This window comes from Anoplophora glabripennis, unplaced genomic scaffold (assembly GCF_000390285.2).
Source record: "Anoplophora glabripennis isolate ALB-LARVAE unplaced genomic scaffold, Agla_2.0 scaffold184, whole genome shotgun sequence".
NCBI lineage: Eukaryota > Metazoa > Arthropoda > Insecta > Coleoptera > Cerambycidae > Anoplophora > Anoplophora glabripennis.
This window is the reverse complement of record NW_019416285.1, coordinates 685,915-702,300: the sequence shown is the minus strand read 5'-3', so window position 1 is coordinate 702,300 and position 16,386 is coordinate 685,915. Positions and strand designations below refer to the sequence as shown.

Sequence of the window (16,386 nt, the reverse complement as noted above, 5' to 3'; positions counted from 1 at the left end):
TAATCACAGAAGGGCTCTCAAGCTTTCAAACGCTTTTTGAAAAATTCGAATCCGTCAATTAGGAGAGCTCTGGCTCTTGTTTAAACATTGGTCAAATTTTTGTACTTAGAATAATTTTGTGAATATTCAACCAAATCAAATTTTTTAAAATAGGTTTTAGAAGTTCTAGGAAAGACGCTTCTTTTAAAAAAAAGAATAGATGGATTGGTCAATGAATTACGATCAAAAACAAATTTATTTAAATATTCTAAAATTGTTTAAACAACAATTATTTTCAAAATATGTCGAAAATTAGTATTACGAGTTAATTTCTCGTTTGCTTATATTTTAAACAATATTATTATTGTTTTGTGATTCAAATTATTTATTGTTTAAAATATAAGCAAATGAGAATTAACTCATTATATTACTATTTTTCGACATATTTTGAAAATAATTGTTTAAACAATTTTAGAATATTTAAATAAATTTGTTTTTGATTTTTGATAAACAGTATATAACTTTACGCGCTTACCTTTGATACAATAAAAAAATTAAATATAAAGATAAATAGTTATCGGACTGTTGAAAGACCAATAATTATTAACAAAAATTTGAAAATATGCTAATTGTTTTTTCTAAATCGCGAGACATCGACTTAAAAAAAAATTATCAAAATAGAACCTCTAGAAGCCGAGATATTAAACATTTTTAAGCACGTCGCGGTTTTGAACTCCCCAATTCAATTTCGAGCAGGCCGATTTGTTATTTTTTTTTCAAAATCTGAATTGCAAAATTATGAGAAATTTATCGAACCGATTTTGATGAAATTTGGTGTGACGATTCTACATTACATGAAGTTTTCTGAGCCAAGTATGAAGGTCCTACACCCAATTTAAAGACTCGAAAAAAATTCCCTAAAAAGTAATGTTTTTAACACCATTTTTGGCGATTTTTTCGATTTTTACAATAACCATGATTCATTCGATTTGTAACTAGTCAGGTTTCGTAAAAAATTTAATTACGAATATTTTTTCCTCTTCCATTTTCGCCTAAAATCAGCTCTTGAAAAGATACATAATTAAAAAGGAAGAAAAATATGACACTTTTCGAATTTTTTTAACATATTTTGTGCCGCCAAAAGTTAAACCCACGTTCTTTTTATGCGCATAGAAAAATTTTCATTTCTAGTGTGATATTTGAAAGCCAAAAAGTCAAAAATCTCCGTGGATATACGATTCACCCAAACCAAAACAGATACCGCCTACATTCAGCAGTGGATCACTGTAACTCTCTTTGGTTTAATCGATTCTTTTGTAACTTTAAACTTACTAGTGGTCCTATGAGAACATTTAAACACATATTCCGTTTCTCTTTCCGTCTTTTACCTACAGACACTGAAACACGAACTTTTGTATAGTCCCCAATACGGTAATACGTATATACTGGGCTAGCACGATTCCTCCAATTTTATTCCGGTCAAGGTAACGGCCAAGGCAGTCCCGAGAAATCCACCGGCCCGCCCAACCCGGCATCCGCCTCCAATAAACTCATAATAACGGCCATAGCGGCCTCGTCGTTCCCATCCAGGGAAGGTCCGGTATTCGGAGATTCCCGCACCGCGTCTTCCATCATCTCTATTATACCTTCGTCGGAATTCCCCCCTAAAATTACAGTTTGTAAATGCTCCGGTTGACTCGTTTTACCTTTTTTTCTATTCGAAATCTTTCCTTTTTCTTACCTGGATCCGTAGATACGCTGGAAAGCGAAACGTTGTTCCTAATTTGACTGAAGTTTTGTTGGTTTGGGAACTCCGGTATCGTATTCTGCCTAGAGTTGTCGCACTGCTGCACGCTGGTGGATATGTGCGACTGAAAAAATAAAAAATTAATAAAGTATAGCTATTTTGATTGTATTTAACATGTCATCAATGCAACTTACTTCTGCGCTGGTTAGAGGTAGCGATAGCGATGACTCGGGATCGGGATCTGGACTGCTACTGGGAGACGACTCTCCGCCTCTTCTTTGAGAATCCATCACTTGCTCGACTATTTGCCTACCGATTTTACTAGCCTCGACGTGTGTGCTAATTATATGTTGCATGTCCTTACCGTCAGCTAAAAAAAAAAAACAGTAATTGAAGTAACTCGTCGTTTATGCACGGTAAAATCCCTTACTTTGCTCAAAGAAATCAAAATTCTCTCTTATGCCTTCAGACCGACCCGCGGTGCTTTCGACAGTCCGAAAATCTGAGCTGTAAAAGGCAAAATGCAGTTAATGTGAACGAAATTTTATTTAATTTTAGTACTCACAGAATTAAATTGTTTTTGCCGATGAGGTACTCGATTTCTTTGGTCCAAGGGTTCTTGAACGATCTCCATTCACTCTGCAGCCTGATGAAACTGCCGTCTTTCGTTCGAAACCTGTAAACGCTAGTGGTAACTTTGTCCGTACTTTGTAGAGCTATTTTATGGCACTCTGCTAGAGAGTGGATGTCGTCGTGGTGGTAGTATTCGTACATACTGCTACCGAGTAGTTCTTGGGGGAGAAATCCTAGGACTAAGGTGGATCTGCAAAAGAAAGTTGTTTCTAAGGATAATTCAAGCACGGATACGTCCCGATGTTTTGGAATTTGCAATGAGCTTGTCTTTTAAACTTGTAGCGAGTTATTGGGCAAACCAGACTGCACGTTGTTCACAACGAACATGTAAAAAGTAACTAAATTCTTTACTGACTAATTCTGATAAACACGAGCACATAATCAGGCCCCTGACTGGGTGGGACGCATGTTTTGTGAAATTTACTCATCATGCTTTAAAAGAAAGAACATAATTTGGTCACCAACAACTAAGTTTCTGCTAAACACCGTCAGTACCGTTAATTTTCAATTATCTTGTAGATCTTGTTAATCACAACCTTTCTTGGTAGAACATGTTTTGGAGATTAATATTTCTGCATACCACACTGAGCCTTTATAAATAATTACAAGCCATGTGACAGTCGAATGTAGGCAACCAACATCGCACGGCTGGTACCGTCAACTAAAAATCCTTATATCTGAACAGTGGTTGAAGTTGCGAAAAATCCTTTTTTCTTTGAAATGCTTTTAATCTTATTAAAAGGAGAAAATATCACACTTGTTATATGCAGATTTTTAATATGGAATAAAAAAATGATGTGAAGCCATAATTCTTTTTTTATTTATTTTATTACAGAATAAAATAAACAGAGATTGTTTCTTACAAATAAAATACCATGAAATAAATTCAAACCCAGAAATTATATTGCCATGTTCAAATATCCAAAAAAAAATTGAATTGTTGCACTTGCATTATGCGTCGTTGCCCCATCTTCCTGAAACTAACTTTCAACTCACCGTCATGTAATTGTGCTAAAAATGGCTCTAAAATAAGCGTTCGATATCTTTCAGCATTTATAATTCCATAGAATATCGGTCCTACTGTACGTCTTCTTGATACTACCCAAACATTTAGGAAGTAAACTGCTTTCTACAAATGTACAAATGTGAGAATTTTCTGCAGCCCAGCTTCTATAATTTCGATTTTTACAAAACCTGATACGTGAAACCACGCTTCGTCAGTGGAAAACGAGTCTAGTAAATTATTATTCATGTTTTATAGATTCTCGATATTTTTTTAAAACTTTATAGCATGTTCCAACTGAAAGTCCTAAAAATTGAAATTTTACAATATAATTCAATCTCGAAGTCAAAGTTAAAATATTTGCATGAATAAAAAAAATTACCTGTCTCAGCAGACAATTTAGATATAGACTTTGTAGGACTTTTAGCCAGTCGTTGCTGTATATCATCCATAACATTTTTCGTAAGCACAGTCGGCCTGCCTGTAGACTTTGCTTTACAAATGCAGTGTCTGGTCTCAAACCTTTTGACAATAACACATCTCCGGTTCAAGAAAGTGTCATAGTCGAAGTTTGCGTCTGGAAATTCGGTCATGAATTGATCAATGCAGGATTGCAAAGAATATGTCCATGATCCATCTGCATTAATAGTTCCACTTCGAAAGTGAGCCATTAGAATAAAGGCATCTTGTTCCGGAGTAAAAGGCATAATGAGTTCTGAAATAAAAATGTTACTAACCTCAAAATTTTTTATTTCTGTTATAGCTTACCAGTAATTCGACGAACTGCCAAAACGTTTAGCTGTGCAAGCCACTTATTAGTTTGGAATATGTACGATTGAATATGGAGCAGAAGGAAACAATAAAACGTTGGCAAAAATAAAAATAATAGACGCAAACAACCAACGCTACTGACTGAGAACAGTGCAAAATACACAAATGTCAAATTCCTTTTCCTTCCGTCTACGTCATCGGTCATAATGATTCGTTTACAATAAGCAGTAACAAACCGTTGCGTCTACGCTCGACGCAATCTCATCGCCGATTGGTTGAATAAAATATCTTGAAAATTATACCAATTACGAGCTGGTAAAACAGAACGTTGTGTTTTAAAGTAATTTTTGTTGGACCAACATTTAGTTGCCAACGTGCAGCTAATAAAGTTACTGTTTCAAACAAAATTAGTGGTCAAGTGGCTTGTAATGATTTATGAGGCTCTGTATTTAAATTAACATGTAAATTTCTATAGAGTACCTTTGGTCAACAAATAAAAACTTTCCGTCCAAGGCGTGCCTGGATATAAACTGAATCTGCCTGACGTTAGGTCTGCCGTGAGAGTTTGCAACTGTCGAGATATGCGGCAGTATCCTTCCAATGGCCACCAGACAGGAGAGGTTGCAGGACTCCCCGTCTCCTTCCTCTTGTTCTTCTAAACCTATTTTGGCCGGAGCCCAGGATTTCAGGTAGCCTGTACATTGAATAACACTATATTTTTTATCTGAAAATTCCAATCATGAGTTCTGTGCGACTGTAAAATTTATAATTTTTTACCCGAACTATGCTTTTTTCTCCTGTGGCATCCCGTGGTAGTATCAGCTTCCTCTTTGATCTGAGCGGACATTTTGCATTTCATCCTGCAAAAAAATGACCGTCTCGCACCCGGACAAAGCCTGGAAGCGCCCTGAGGAACATCAGTTTTTACTGGCAACATGGCTGAAGAAACATTTTCATTGAAATTCGGTGAACTTGCCAGTTTTTATACAGGGTGTAACGGCGACGTTAACACGCTGTCAAAGCTTGTACCTCTCGTCAAAACAAACAAAAACAATAGAAATCCACAGTTTAGAAAGCTTCAAGCTTGCTAGTTCCTTTCTCTCATAGTAGGTAGTTACTTTTGTGGAAATTTTAATAAAAACTAACCAGTTGCATTGAAATCAGAGGGAAACCGACAGGTGTTAACTTTAACTTCAAAATTCAAAAACGTCACTGATTCATTTTTATTCAAATTTTACACGAAGGCAGCTGCTATGAAGGAATTGCACTATACCAAATTCGAAGACAATGTCATCAATGATTCGTGGGTAGGTATAATTGATCGAAAATTTTATTTTATATTTTACTCGTAATACTTGAAGAATCCTAGTTTGGGAATTGTTTTAGGATATACAGTGTAGGAAAGTACCGATGGTCTATCAGAAGTTACGTGAGAGTGATAAAGTAAGCCATAGAAATCCATATGATAGACAAGGATGGCTATAATGAAGGCGCCTAATAGTCAACGCCCATTTCGCCCTTCCACAAATAAGAAGTGGATCTTATTTGTGGAAGGGGCGGTGACTATGAGAGGCCTTCATTATAGCCATCCTTCTCTATCGCATGGATTTCTATGGCTTACTTTATCGCTCTCACGTAACTTCAGATAGACCATCGGTACTTTCCTACCCTGTATTATATTTTCTTGTTTTTTCGGTTTGTTTTGAAACTGAAAGTTTGCCGTTGTTACACCCAGTATATTATATTTTATTTTCAGAACAAGGACATGAAAAAGTTAGTCTTTTATCTTTTAACTTGAACCAAAATATTAGTTTTGAATAAAAATAACACCCCACAAATATAGCTGAAAAAAACGTGAGGTTGTTGCGCTAAACCTGAGGTCACACCAAATTTTAGTGCGGCAAAATTTGATAATTATTATCACTTAAAGTACTAATCACTGTTTGGGCATATTCCAATCTGTAGTGTTTTCAATACAAGATCTGAAAGCTTCTCTATATGGAATACAAATGGCAAATGCCATATTGTTAACGGATATAAAATGAAAATGTTAGGTAATCTCATTATTATTCCGATATGTCTACATGAATATTACATTAATTAAAGCATACATTACAAGTGAACGAGTCTACTAGTAAAGTAACGGTATATCGGTGTTATTGGAATAGAATATACAGGATGTTTCACGACGTATGTACCGTAACAGAAGATTTTTACTAGAACTCATTTTGGCTAGCTTCTGAACTATTTGTTGTACTTTTTTTGTGCACACCATATACCACTGAAGACTAATAAGTTCTTGAAACCAGAATTAAAAAGTTCCAGGACCGTACTGAGAAAATTTCTGCATGCTTTTGTGTAGTTCGTCATGAAACACCTTGTACAACCGATAAACACTAATAATTTTAAAAACATAGTAGAGAAATCTTTAATTGCCATATTTTTAATTAGACAACAGAAAAAAAGTAAGAGACAAGTACTTAAAGCAAAACTTCTAACTACTTTCAGCATGTTGGTTTTTCACAAATACGGTTTCTAACTAAAAACAAAAATAACTTACTTTTGGCGTCAATCAGTCTTTCTCGTGGATTGAGATCGGATGAGGAAAGCTGCTCCTTAACTTTCGCTACGTCTTTGGGGTGCAATATGTCAAACAGGCTTTGACCTAGCAAATCACCCTGCAGTAAGATCTCAATTAGTACTCAATTTACGTCAGTCTAATCTGTTGTTACCTGTGAAAAGTTGAGGACTTTCGCAACGGACTCGGAAACGTACAAAATTCTCCCTCTGTCGCAACCAACAACGAAAAGAAACCCATCTGCAGCCTTTAAAATAAGTTGAAGGGAAAAGAATCAGTTTTCGCTACGAGAGTTTCATTAGACAATAGTTATTTCGGCAGCATAGGTTTTGTGTTTTTATAACAAATTTTAATATATTTTTTCTCTTTGAGTCATATTGTTTGTTAAAATTTAGATGAAGCTTTCGGAATTTCAGTAATATAAAAGAGGCAAATCCCACAGAGACAAAACTCTTATTGTTTTGATTATTTTATAGGAAGAGAATTAATTTATATAAGCGCTTCTGTGATTGTTAATTGGTGAACTAGTACTATTGCAATTTTATTAAAATTAAAAGCGATTATTTGCAACGCCGTATCATATCCGACAATTTATCAGAGTAACCTGAGACAAGGTGTGACGAATATGAACCGTTCCACTTGTTGAACATATTTTAAATTTATCCCGGTGATAAATAAATAAGTAAAAGCAATTAACACACCTCTTGTCCCACACCCGCCACATAAATAATGCATATAACCGTTCAGGGATTGAACTGCAAGCCGATTTGCAATCAATTTTTCTAGGAACATCTATTGAAAAGTTACAACACATTTGAATTGATAAGCGAATCTTTAAATGATCGGGATAGTGGCAATGGCACAAAAAATAAGTTTTTATAAAGGAGGTGGGTGTCGTCTACTCTTCTGAAGACAACGGAACACATATTTTATATAGTAACGAAGAAGATTAATAAAACCCTCAGTTGATGTTTGCCAAAAAAAAATACGGTATGGATTTGAAGGTGTTTGTTCATTTGTTCGACCTTCAAATTATTTTCGTCCACAGCTATTCTCGATTAAAGCTTCACCTTTTTATTATTTATGTCATTCCAAAGGATATTCAATAAATCTGGTCGAGAATCACTATGGGCATCTTTGTCAGTATAAAATTTGTCAGCCAAATGGTGAAAGACTCTACCATACAATTTAATTTAAAAAAGTTGATCTACCTGCAGTATTAGATGTTTCAACTCTTGATCCGATAGAAAAGATGGCTTGTAGTGTCCCTCAGTGTAGGAATGCACGGCCCCTCTTATGGTTTTAAGGTGTTGAACCGCCATTCGGAGCACCGTCAGCTTGTCCAGTTTCCTGGACATCGCATGGCACATGGGCACCATGGCGGAGAGCTCTGTGATGTAGGTGTTCATTTTGTCCCGTCGGCGTTTCTCTATCTCGCTATGATTTTGCCTAAAAATAAGCACATGGTACAGAAAATGCACCACAAACATGTTATAGTGCATTATTTTGATTATATCCTGTAGACCCACTAAACCCTAACACTATTATGGAAATGGTTATTAGCAAAATATTTGCCCAACTGCGACTACACATTTTTTGCTACGTATCAATTGATAGTATTGGGTTATCAAATAACTTTGTTCATTTTCTTAAATCGTGCAGAGATACAGCAGTCTGTTAAGTGTGAAGATTTCAGTTGATCAAAATTTAGAGTTACGTGTGGTATTCCACAGGGTTCAAATTTAGGGTTCTTGTTATTCCTCGTGTTTGTTAATGATTGATTGTCGCTATAACAATAATTATTATTTGTGTTTATAGTTTAGAATTAGTTCGTGCTAAATTATTAGTCGCATCATAGATTAAATATTTATTTTCTCTTCTTATTTCAGAGAAACATTCGTTTCTTCTTAAAAAACTCTTGATTAATTCCTGGATACGAAAAAAATTGGGTGTTTGTTACTCTTGCCGAGCAAATGCGTTTCATTTCAACCGTATTAAATAACAGCGTTAATCGCCGGATAAAACATTACATTACCCGACCACTTTTGATTTCATAATTATTATTGAATAATAACGGTAACACATTCCCATTGCATGGTAAGGCTTTAACCTTCCTATGCGCGATTGCGGATTTTTATCGGAATAAACGACTCGTAGTTGCGTTAATTTGCAATTTCAATGATAGCAGCCAGTCGATTTGTAGGCGTGATTGTAAAAATGCATTCGTGACATTTCATGGCGGCCTAGAAAATGAAACTTTTACGGCAAACGCAAATGCTGACCACCTTGAACCTGTAGGGCTTCTTCCGTTACGTCAGCTTCGATAAATGCGGTAATCCTCTCCGGCACTGTTGCTTTTCAGCATCGCGAATTACATAATGCACGACAGACTTGGTTGTTATCCTCTAATTGCGCAATAAAAACATAGGACTGGCGCTCGGTGTGGTATTTTAACCATCTAGCGGTAATAAAATGAAAAATCTTAATAACGGCTTTAATTGTAGAAGAGGTTCCTGTTCTAATTGTGACCGAGAAGGTACTCCTTTCGTTGTTTGATCAAGTGGATTAACTCGAAGGGGTTCTCATCAATTTAAAGGTGTTTTTTGAGAAGTCTTTGCTGGCAAATCGAAATAAAATGGAGTAAATGCCGTAGAGATCGCGATTGGTTTGTAAAAAGTAATACGGAATGGTTACACCAAGTTAACTTTGTCAATCACTACCATCAGCTTCTAAAGACAAACCATCTTTGTCCTACAAAATCTTTCTACGAGTGTAGCGAAAAAATAAAAAAGCGAAAACATAGACCCTTCGTTGAGCCAGTTTCCTTAGAAGCTATTGAAAGGAAAATGCGTGATCAAAGAAAAATAAACTCGACCAAAACTGTCAAGGAATTGTCGAAAGCATCAGCAGGTACCAAAATAATTTGTAGATGAACAACGAACGTTGTCTGCTGATACATAAAATTTTATATTACGGCACACTTCTTGTACTCTTCCAATACAAGAAGTACTTACAAGAGACTAGAAACAAAAAGAATAGTTCACACAATCAAAGATCTGATTAACAAGATGTTAATGTATTCAGATCTTTGACTGTGGCTGTCAGAACCGTTCACCGATTTAGAAGCATCTGATGGAGATTTAGGAGAATCAGATTCAGAAGAATGAGGTGAACATTTCTATTTTCAGTATATACCTAATGTTACAATATCTTGTTTGCACGATATTTAAATTTCCTATCCACAATCGTCATCAGGTAAATAACATTTGTACATTGCTTTTATATTCTATATTTAATGTCACATTTCTAAGAAATAATAAACCGCATATGAAAGAAATGAAAGTATAGTTATTGTCCAACAAATAAAGTACACTGATGAATGTTTGATGTTTTTGAATCCTGCAGAAGTCATAAAAGAAATGTCCGACAACTTCACCTACCGGATAAATACATGAAGTTGTTAATTATTCAATAGATACAACAATAATTAATTACTGGTTTAATTTTTTGTGTAATTGTTTTTATCGGCATGTCGTTAACAGTATTATTATGTAATTAAAATCTATCGACATTCACTATTTTCCATACGTCGATGGGAAAACATATCTCTGCGCATAACTGTTTTAAGTACTAAAACTTTTTTATCAGGTTTTACTTACTTTTTGTTTTCGTCGTTGGTTTTTACAGATTTCGAATCCTCACCACCATCCTCTTCCATATCACTAGTGTCACTGAAACAAAATGAAAGAAATGTCAATGTCGTATCTGCAGTAAACCACTACCGTCATGTTTTGATCCACCCTACCAAATTAGATATTGACTTGTTCAAGCAATCTGAAGTTAATAAATATTTGTTGCATCTAACAATAAAAAACCATCAGTTATTTGCAATCCTTATGTAATAACTTTTACATCGAAAGATTAAAAAATACGGTAAACATTTATTGTCGATAACAGTGTGGTGTATACAGACCCTAAAGGTTAGATAGCTTTTTACTTAACTTAATTAAAATTTAGAGTTATGGTGGAGTGTCAGCGAATTCATTTTTCCAAAAAGTCATCTACATCTAAAGATTATAAATTTCTTCTTCACTATACCGTTGTTTTTTTCGAAATAAATTGGTTTCTTTTATTGTTTTAAATAATATAATCATAAATAGATAATATAACCAGAAATAATGTTTTAACACCTACTTAGAAACGTAATATTGCACGCGTAGATTGTATAACGGGATTAGAGAATTTTCATTGATCTTTGTAAGTGAGAGGATATAGTTATGCAAGTTTAATCATCCTCCAAAATAGAACAGAATCTTATATTTATTTACAAATTACGCATCACTATTCAAGTTGAGAAGCTAAAATATTGTTATTCTATATGTTTATTGTCCTGAAAGAAAATTACAAATTCATTTCCGTGCATATAAAGATTTGGTAATTATAATATATGTACAGGGTGATTCACAAATGGTGACCAAAAATGAAACCTCGTATTAACTAATCAAAATCAATGTTAAAAATACTTTTAAAGTAGGTAGTAGTGAAATTTCTTTTGCAGATATCCAATAAAATAATTTGTGCTTGGTCAATTTTCTTTGAGGATGAGTAAAAGTCAGTAACAATATTCGGAGCATTTTTGTACACAAAAAAGTGTAATAGACTTGAACTAATCTCTTACATTGCATTTTTACATTTTAAAATGTATTATTCCTAATCTTTTATGTGTTTTTATGATATTTGATGTAAATATAGAAATAAAAGAGTGAATTTGCATGAGCTGGTTTGGCTCAACCAATCAGATTGATCATGTGGTCATCCGGTGTGTTGACAGTGTTACCACGCATGTGCAGAGAACTGGCTAGTTGTTCGGTAGGCATGTTTAGATTCATTTGTGGCGTAATAGTGTAGAACAATGTTTTAACTACCTAAATATAGGCAATGTTATGAATAAATACCTACTGTAGTATAAGTAAATAATACGTAAATTACGTAAATATCTCGATATATTTTCTTTAAAAGTTATTAAAGAGCATGATAAACATCAGCTTACTATTTAAGACCAACTTTATTTTCAGTTTTCAGTTTAATGTTCTCTTAATCAAAGAAGAAGGAGATAGAAGTCAAAATAACTAAATATTTAGTGTGTAATTTTACATTAAAACTTTTATGAGTGTGTCTCTTCCTTATTTGATACCTACACATATCTATAAATATAAATCGATACCTCCGATACCTCCTATAGGTACATTTTATTAATAAATAAGGTCACTTACGTAATCACATGGTTTTCGCTGGATATAATTAATTTTCTACAACCGAACGTCTCAGAAATCGTAATAACTAGCTAAATACTGTAAATAGCAGCTGTATATAGTGTAGATCAAGCGCTACTGAAACGTATACTAAATAGAAGCCCCCCAATTATAGCAGAAGCCCCTATGGCGCTTTGGATTTCCCAAAGCGGCGAACGTAATCACACTCTTTAGGCAAACATCTAAGAATTTCCACCCTGTGAGGAGTCGACGGCGTTCCCCCGCGCAACCGAGTAATTAACGCTGAAACTTAAAGGTCACTTATAAGAATTCAAGCTGTGACATTTCGCGAACAACGCGTGTAAATCGAGTTGTCGGTACACAAACGCGTTTTGAGCGGTTTCTCCGGCTCTCTTCGAGATTTCCAGAAGTTCGCCAGTTTTTGGTATTGTTCCGGACCCAGCATTAAAGTCACTTTTTCGCGTTTTGTAGGGTGTTTGGTTATATGATCGCATTTGGGTGGATTCGTCACAGTAGTCGACGAGAACAATGCCGCTTAATAAAAACTTAACAATCACCCATAAGGCAATGTTTCAATTAATTACACAGAGTCGGAAACAAATGGGTTGCGTGGGATCCATCTTTTCATAGCCACCTTGGATAAAAATGCGTCGGTTTCGTTTTGTCCCTTTGGAAAATGTATGAAAGAGTGATGGTAATAGAAAAAATTAGTCGTAGCTAGGAATCTTTAACCTTCCTGTGTTGCTCTCGGTCTAGGCTCTGTGGGAGTAAACTCACTATCAGAACCTCTAGGTCTACCTTGATGTTAATATCAGTCATTGTTGTGGATTCTAAGGTCACTACGGACGAAACGGCCCCTTAGACAATTGTAGTCCTCTGACACGTTTCGTAGTGCCAATGTTTCCAGGAAAATCAGGGTACGTAATAACGTTTTTATATCAAAATTCTCGGGAAATTAAACATGTTTTACAGTATAATGGTTATGATGATGGTTATTAGGATGGCCCAAAAAAAACGATTTTTTTTTCTCGTGTCTCTTGTGAAAAAATGTTAGTTTATCGTGTTTTAAGAGCTTCATCAAAAAATTAGCTCAAAAAAATTTTTTTTAGAGGTTCAAGATTTTTAAAAATTACTAAAATCGTCTAAAATAGATTTTTTTCTCGTTATTTTATGATTTTCTTCTAGGTTGAAAAAAATCTCGATTCTGAAAATTTCAAATTGATATTTTAATTTCTAAACACCTAATTATTTTAACTTTCAAAGTAGTGTACCTAAAATGTTTTCGAGCGACCTCAAAAAATAAATATCAATGAACTAATATTTTTTTTATTGAATTTGATTGTCAAAAGAATAGAAATAAATCACGAGACACAAAAATTTCTCGAGGCAAACCGCATTGTGAGTATCAAATATTTATATTTTTTTAATTTTTTAAAATTTAAGTGTCTCGTGATTTCTATTCTTTGGTTCATCAAATTCAATAAAAAAAATTATTAGTTCGTTGATATTTATTTTTAGAGGTCGCTCGAAAAATTTTTGGGTTCACTACTTTTAAAGTTAAAATAATTATGAGTGACCTTTAGAAATTAAAATATCAATTTGAAATTTTTGGAATTGAGATTTTTTTCAACCTAGAAAATGATAAAATAACGAGAAAATTTTTAAAAATCTATTTTTGACGATTTTGGAAATTTTTAAAAATATTGAGCTACCTCTAAAAAAATTTGTTTGAGTTGATTTTTTGAAGGGGCTCTTAAAACATGATAAATTAATATATTTTCACAACACAAAAAAAAATCGTTTTTTTTTGGGCCACCCTAATGGTTATGTTACCTGTCCCTTTTGATTATTGCAATTGTTTCAGTTTCAGAGTTTTTTCTGAAGATAAAAGCGATATGTCATTCGAAATCGAAACGTTAAGTCTAAACAGACATTTTCATTTTATAAAACTTTCAGTTTTAAAAGTCATAAAAGCTCCTTAAATATTCTTCAGACAAGAAAAATTTAAAACATATTTTTCTTCGTTAAATATCCAATTCAGGGTATTAAAAAACAGAGTAACAAAGTGGGGGGGACTGGTAATACTAGTACCTAGTCAAAATATGAAAAAAAAAATTAATTTGCATGTTTTATTAATTAACAAAAAAATTCTTATAAACAAATGTCCAGAAGGGCTCGTTTTAGGTAAATGATAAAATGTTACACGCTGTCCACCATGTAATTATTGTTAAAATTATAAAATTTCAAATTATTTATGAAATAATTGCTTTTCAATTAACAACAGTATTTATGAATAAACTTAACTGTTATTTATAACAGTTTTTGCAACAGTGTATATTAAAAACACACCATTTCCAGAATCATGAAATTTTTTTGTTGATATGATATGAAGAAGCCGCTATTAAAGTTTTGTCAAGCGTTTTAGTTACAGCCTGTTTATTTGTCAACAAAAAAAATTGGTATATTTATCTCGAATCTATTTACTTCAAATTTTCCCAATAAGTTAGAACTATGAGGAATACCCCCGCCAAAATTACTTCTGAATCTTGTATCACTATTTTTTTTATATATAGCTTTTCTACGTATATCCTTTTGTTCTTGCAGATATTACTTAAGGAAGAAAGATGCATCCTAAATTATTATCTGCATATATTCTTGTGGGCCATTTATATTCAAAGTTTCGACGACGAAAATAAACATTAATATCAAATTTTTTAACCACAGTAACATAATTCACACTTTTTTTTGACATTTTGTAGATTAGCAACGTTTAAAATTAAGCTTGAAGTTATATAAATTCCTATACGTTTTTCGTTAAGGTAACTTTAATTTTTTTTAAAAAACCGTTTTTCTTGACAAAAGTATAACAGAAAAAAATGGATGTTTATCTTTAAGATGGACATTATTAATCAGCTACTGAAAAAATGGACATTGGTGGTTAAATATTGAAGTATTTTGTTAAGCAAAATTAGTTTCATAGAAATCAGTCCTTGCCAAATATTTTTGTCGCAAAAATGGAACTAATTAAGCAGGGAAATTTAAAATATGACACAAAACAATTACATCTCACTCATTTATCTTAGATTGTTTCACTTTAGTAAACAAATTTTCTCTGAAAGTCATACAACCGTTCTAAAAAATAATTTTTGAATGATCCATTAAACATCTCATATTATGACCTCTAGATGTAAGTTATGTTTCTTTTTTTTAAAGGAACTCCGTGTATATTTTAAATTTTTGATGCATTTGCAGGTTTTTCTTATAATTAGAAATATATAAATCTCATAATGTTCTCCTAAGGTTTTTATAGTGAAGACTTTTCTTTAATCGACGCTAAGGATGTTCTAATCTGTATTTTTTTTGTTACTGATAAATTTACATTAAATTGTAATGTAATACACAGGGTAGTTAAATTTGTCGACTTGATTACCTAAAAACATTTGAAGGCAAATTATCCAGGACAGTATTACCTGAACGCATCGAATATAAAGACAAGCGTTTGGAGATTAATAACTAAATTTGGTATTAAATAAATAGACACTGAAATCAAACTTACTGAAAGGAAGCCTTTCGTTTTCTGCCTGACCCATTCAAAGAACTATCCACCTGTTGTACGTCCATCATACCAGATCCAGAGTTAGTGTTGGTTTGGTACGAGAGACTGGACGAGCAGGGATCTCTGAAAATAAATTAAACGTTTAAAGAAGCTAACAAAGCTTTTTGAACGGTCAACAACGAACTATGCGAACACAAAACCACCCCGTCGACCCCCGCACCCCGATCTCACTTACTCGACCATGCTGGTCAGTTCGTAGTACCTCGGCTGGTACTCCTGCTGCAAGCCCTGCTGCACGATGGCCGGCTTGAGCTCCTCCAGGGTGATAAAACCCCGCTCCTCGTCTGGGACATGGAGGAGCCGCGAGTAGGAGATGTCCTGCACTGGGAAATTCCTCGCGACCATTTTCACGGTGTAGTGTCGCGCGCGTGGCACGCGATCGTCATCGGCTGCCCTACGGTTCTCTGATAGCGTTTCCTCCGGGTCGAGTGAACAATTAAACTTGCACTTGGCAGCCGGTGACATTCAAATGTGGCGAGTTCTTTCTACCCAGTTTATATCAACTGGTTTAAGCGGGAGCGACTATTTTAAATTCGAATACGCATGCTCCCGCTCGCAGCGCTAGCCGAGATCGCCTATCCTCGCCTATTTTACCCTTACCGTTTCCGTCTTGGGGTAATTCATTGGCGCTCAAAATGGGCCTGCCCAAGAAATGGACTTATTGTCTAGTCTATTGAATATATCCAAAAAACAGGGTTAAAAGGAACTATATGACGTTCAAGCAATTTTATTGCATGAATCGTTCAAAGGATCATTTTAGATGAAAAAAGCGTGGGGGTGCTATTA

The 16,386-nt window shown here is 34.2% G+C and overlaps 2 protein-coding genes across 4 annotated transcripts; both read right to left on the bottom strand.

Moving 5' to 3' along the window:
- Window positions 1-1,175: 1,175 nt before the first annotated feature.
- Window positions 1,176-16,051, bottom strand: LOC108910137 (protein cycle). Of its 2 annotated transcripts, XM_018714663.1 has the most exons (13): window positions 15,776-15,945; window positions 15,541-15,663; window positions 10,371-10,442; window positions 7,923-8,160; window positions 6,866-6,958; window positions 6,694-6,811; window positions 4,911-5,072; window positions 4,614-4,857; window positions 2,292-2,549; window positions 2,157-2,233; window positions 1,921-2,096; window positions 1,721-1,850; window positions 1,176-1,643 (listed from the first exon to the last, which is right to left on the bottom strand). In XM_018714663.1, exons 1-13 carry the CDS (start codon window positions 15,943-15,945, stop codon window positions 1,459-1,461), a joined length of 2,046 nt encoding a protein of 681 aa, XP_018570179.1. In that variant the 3' UTR covers window positions 1,176-1,458. The 2 variants fall into 2 exon arrangements, with proteins under 2 accessions (XP_018570179.1, XP_023313196.1); XM_023457428.1 differs by lacking the exons at window positions 1,176-1,643; window positions 1,721-1,850; window positions 1,921-2,096; window positions 2,157-2,233 and having other exon boundaries at window positions 2,288-2,549; window positions 15,776-16,051.
- Window positions 3,180-4,529, bottom strand: LOC108910138. Of its 2 annotated transcripts, XM_018714665.1 has the most exons (3): window positions 4,131-4,529; window positions 3,745-4,077; window positions 3,180-3,668 (listed from the first exon to the last, which is right to left on the bottom strand). In XM_018714665.1, the coding sequence occupies exons 1-3, from the start codon at window positions 4,336-4,338 to the stop codon at window positions 3,604-3,606; spliced, it is 606 nt and encodes a 201-aa protein (XP_018570181.1). In that variant the 5' UTR covers window positions 4,339-4,529; the 3' UTR covers window positions 3,180-3,603. The 2 variants fall into 2 exon arrangements, with proteins under 2 accessions (XP_018570181.1, XP_018570180.1); XM_018714664.1 differs by having other exon boundaries at window positions 3,180-4,077.
- Window positions 16,052-16,386: the final 335 nt, after the last annotated feature.

What these genes read in the sequence shown, in the direction of transcription:
- LOC108910138 (XM_018714664.1), bottom strand. Translation starts at nt 4,338, where the DNA reads ATGACCGATGACGTAGACGGAAGGAAAAGGAATTTGACATTTGTGTAT. An exon ending in GGCAGTTCGTCGAATTACTG is followed by an intron (nt 4,078 to 4,130) that starts GTAAGCTATAAC and finishes TTTTTATTTCAG; the next exon opens with AACTCATTATGCCTTTTACT.
- LOC108910137 (XM_018714663.1), bottom strand. Translation starts at nt 15,945, where the DNA reads ATGGTCGCGAGGAATTTCCCAGTGCAGGACATCTCCTACTCGCGGCTC. An exon ending in ACCAACGACGAAAACAAAAA is followed by an intron (nt 8,161 to 10,370) that starts GTAAGTAAAACC and finishes GCTTATTTTTAG; the next exon opens with GCAAAATCATAGCGAGATAG. An exon ending in TACCTCTAACCAGCGCAGAA is followed by an intron (nt 1,851 to 1,920) that starts GTAAGTTGCATT and finishes TTATTTTTTCAG; the next exon opens with TCGCACATATCCACCAGCGT.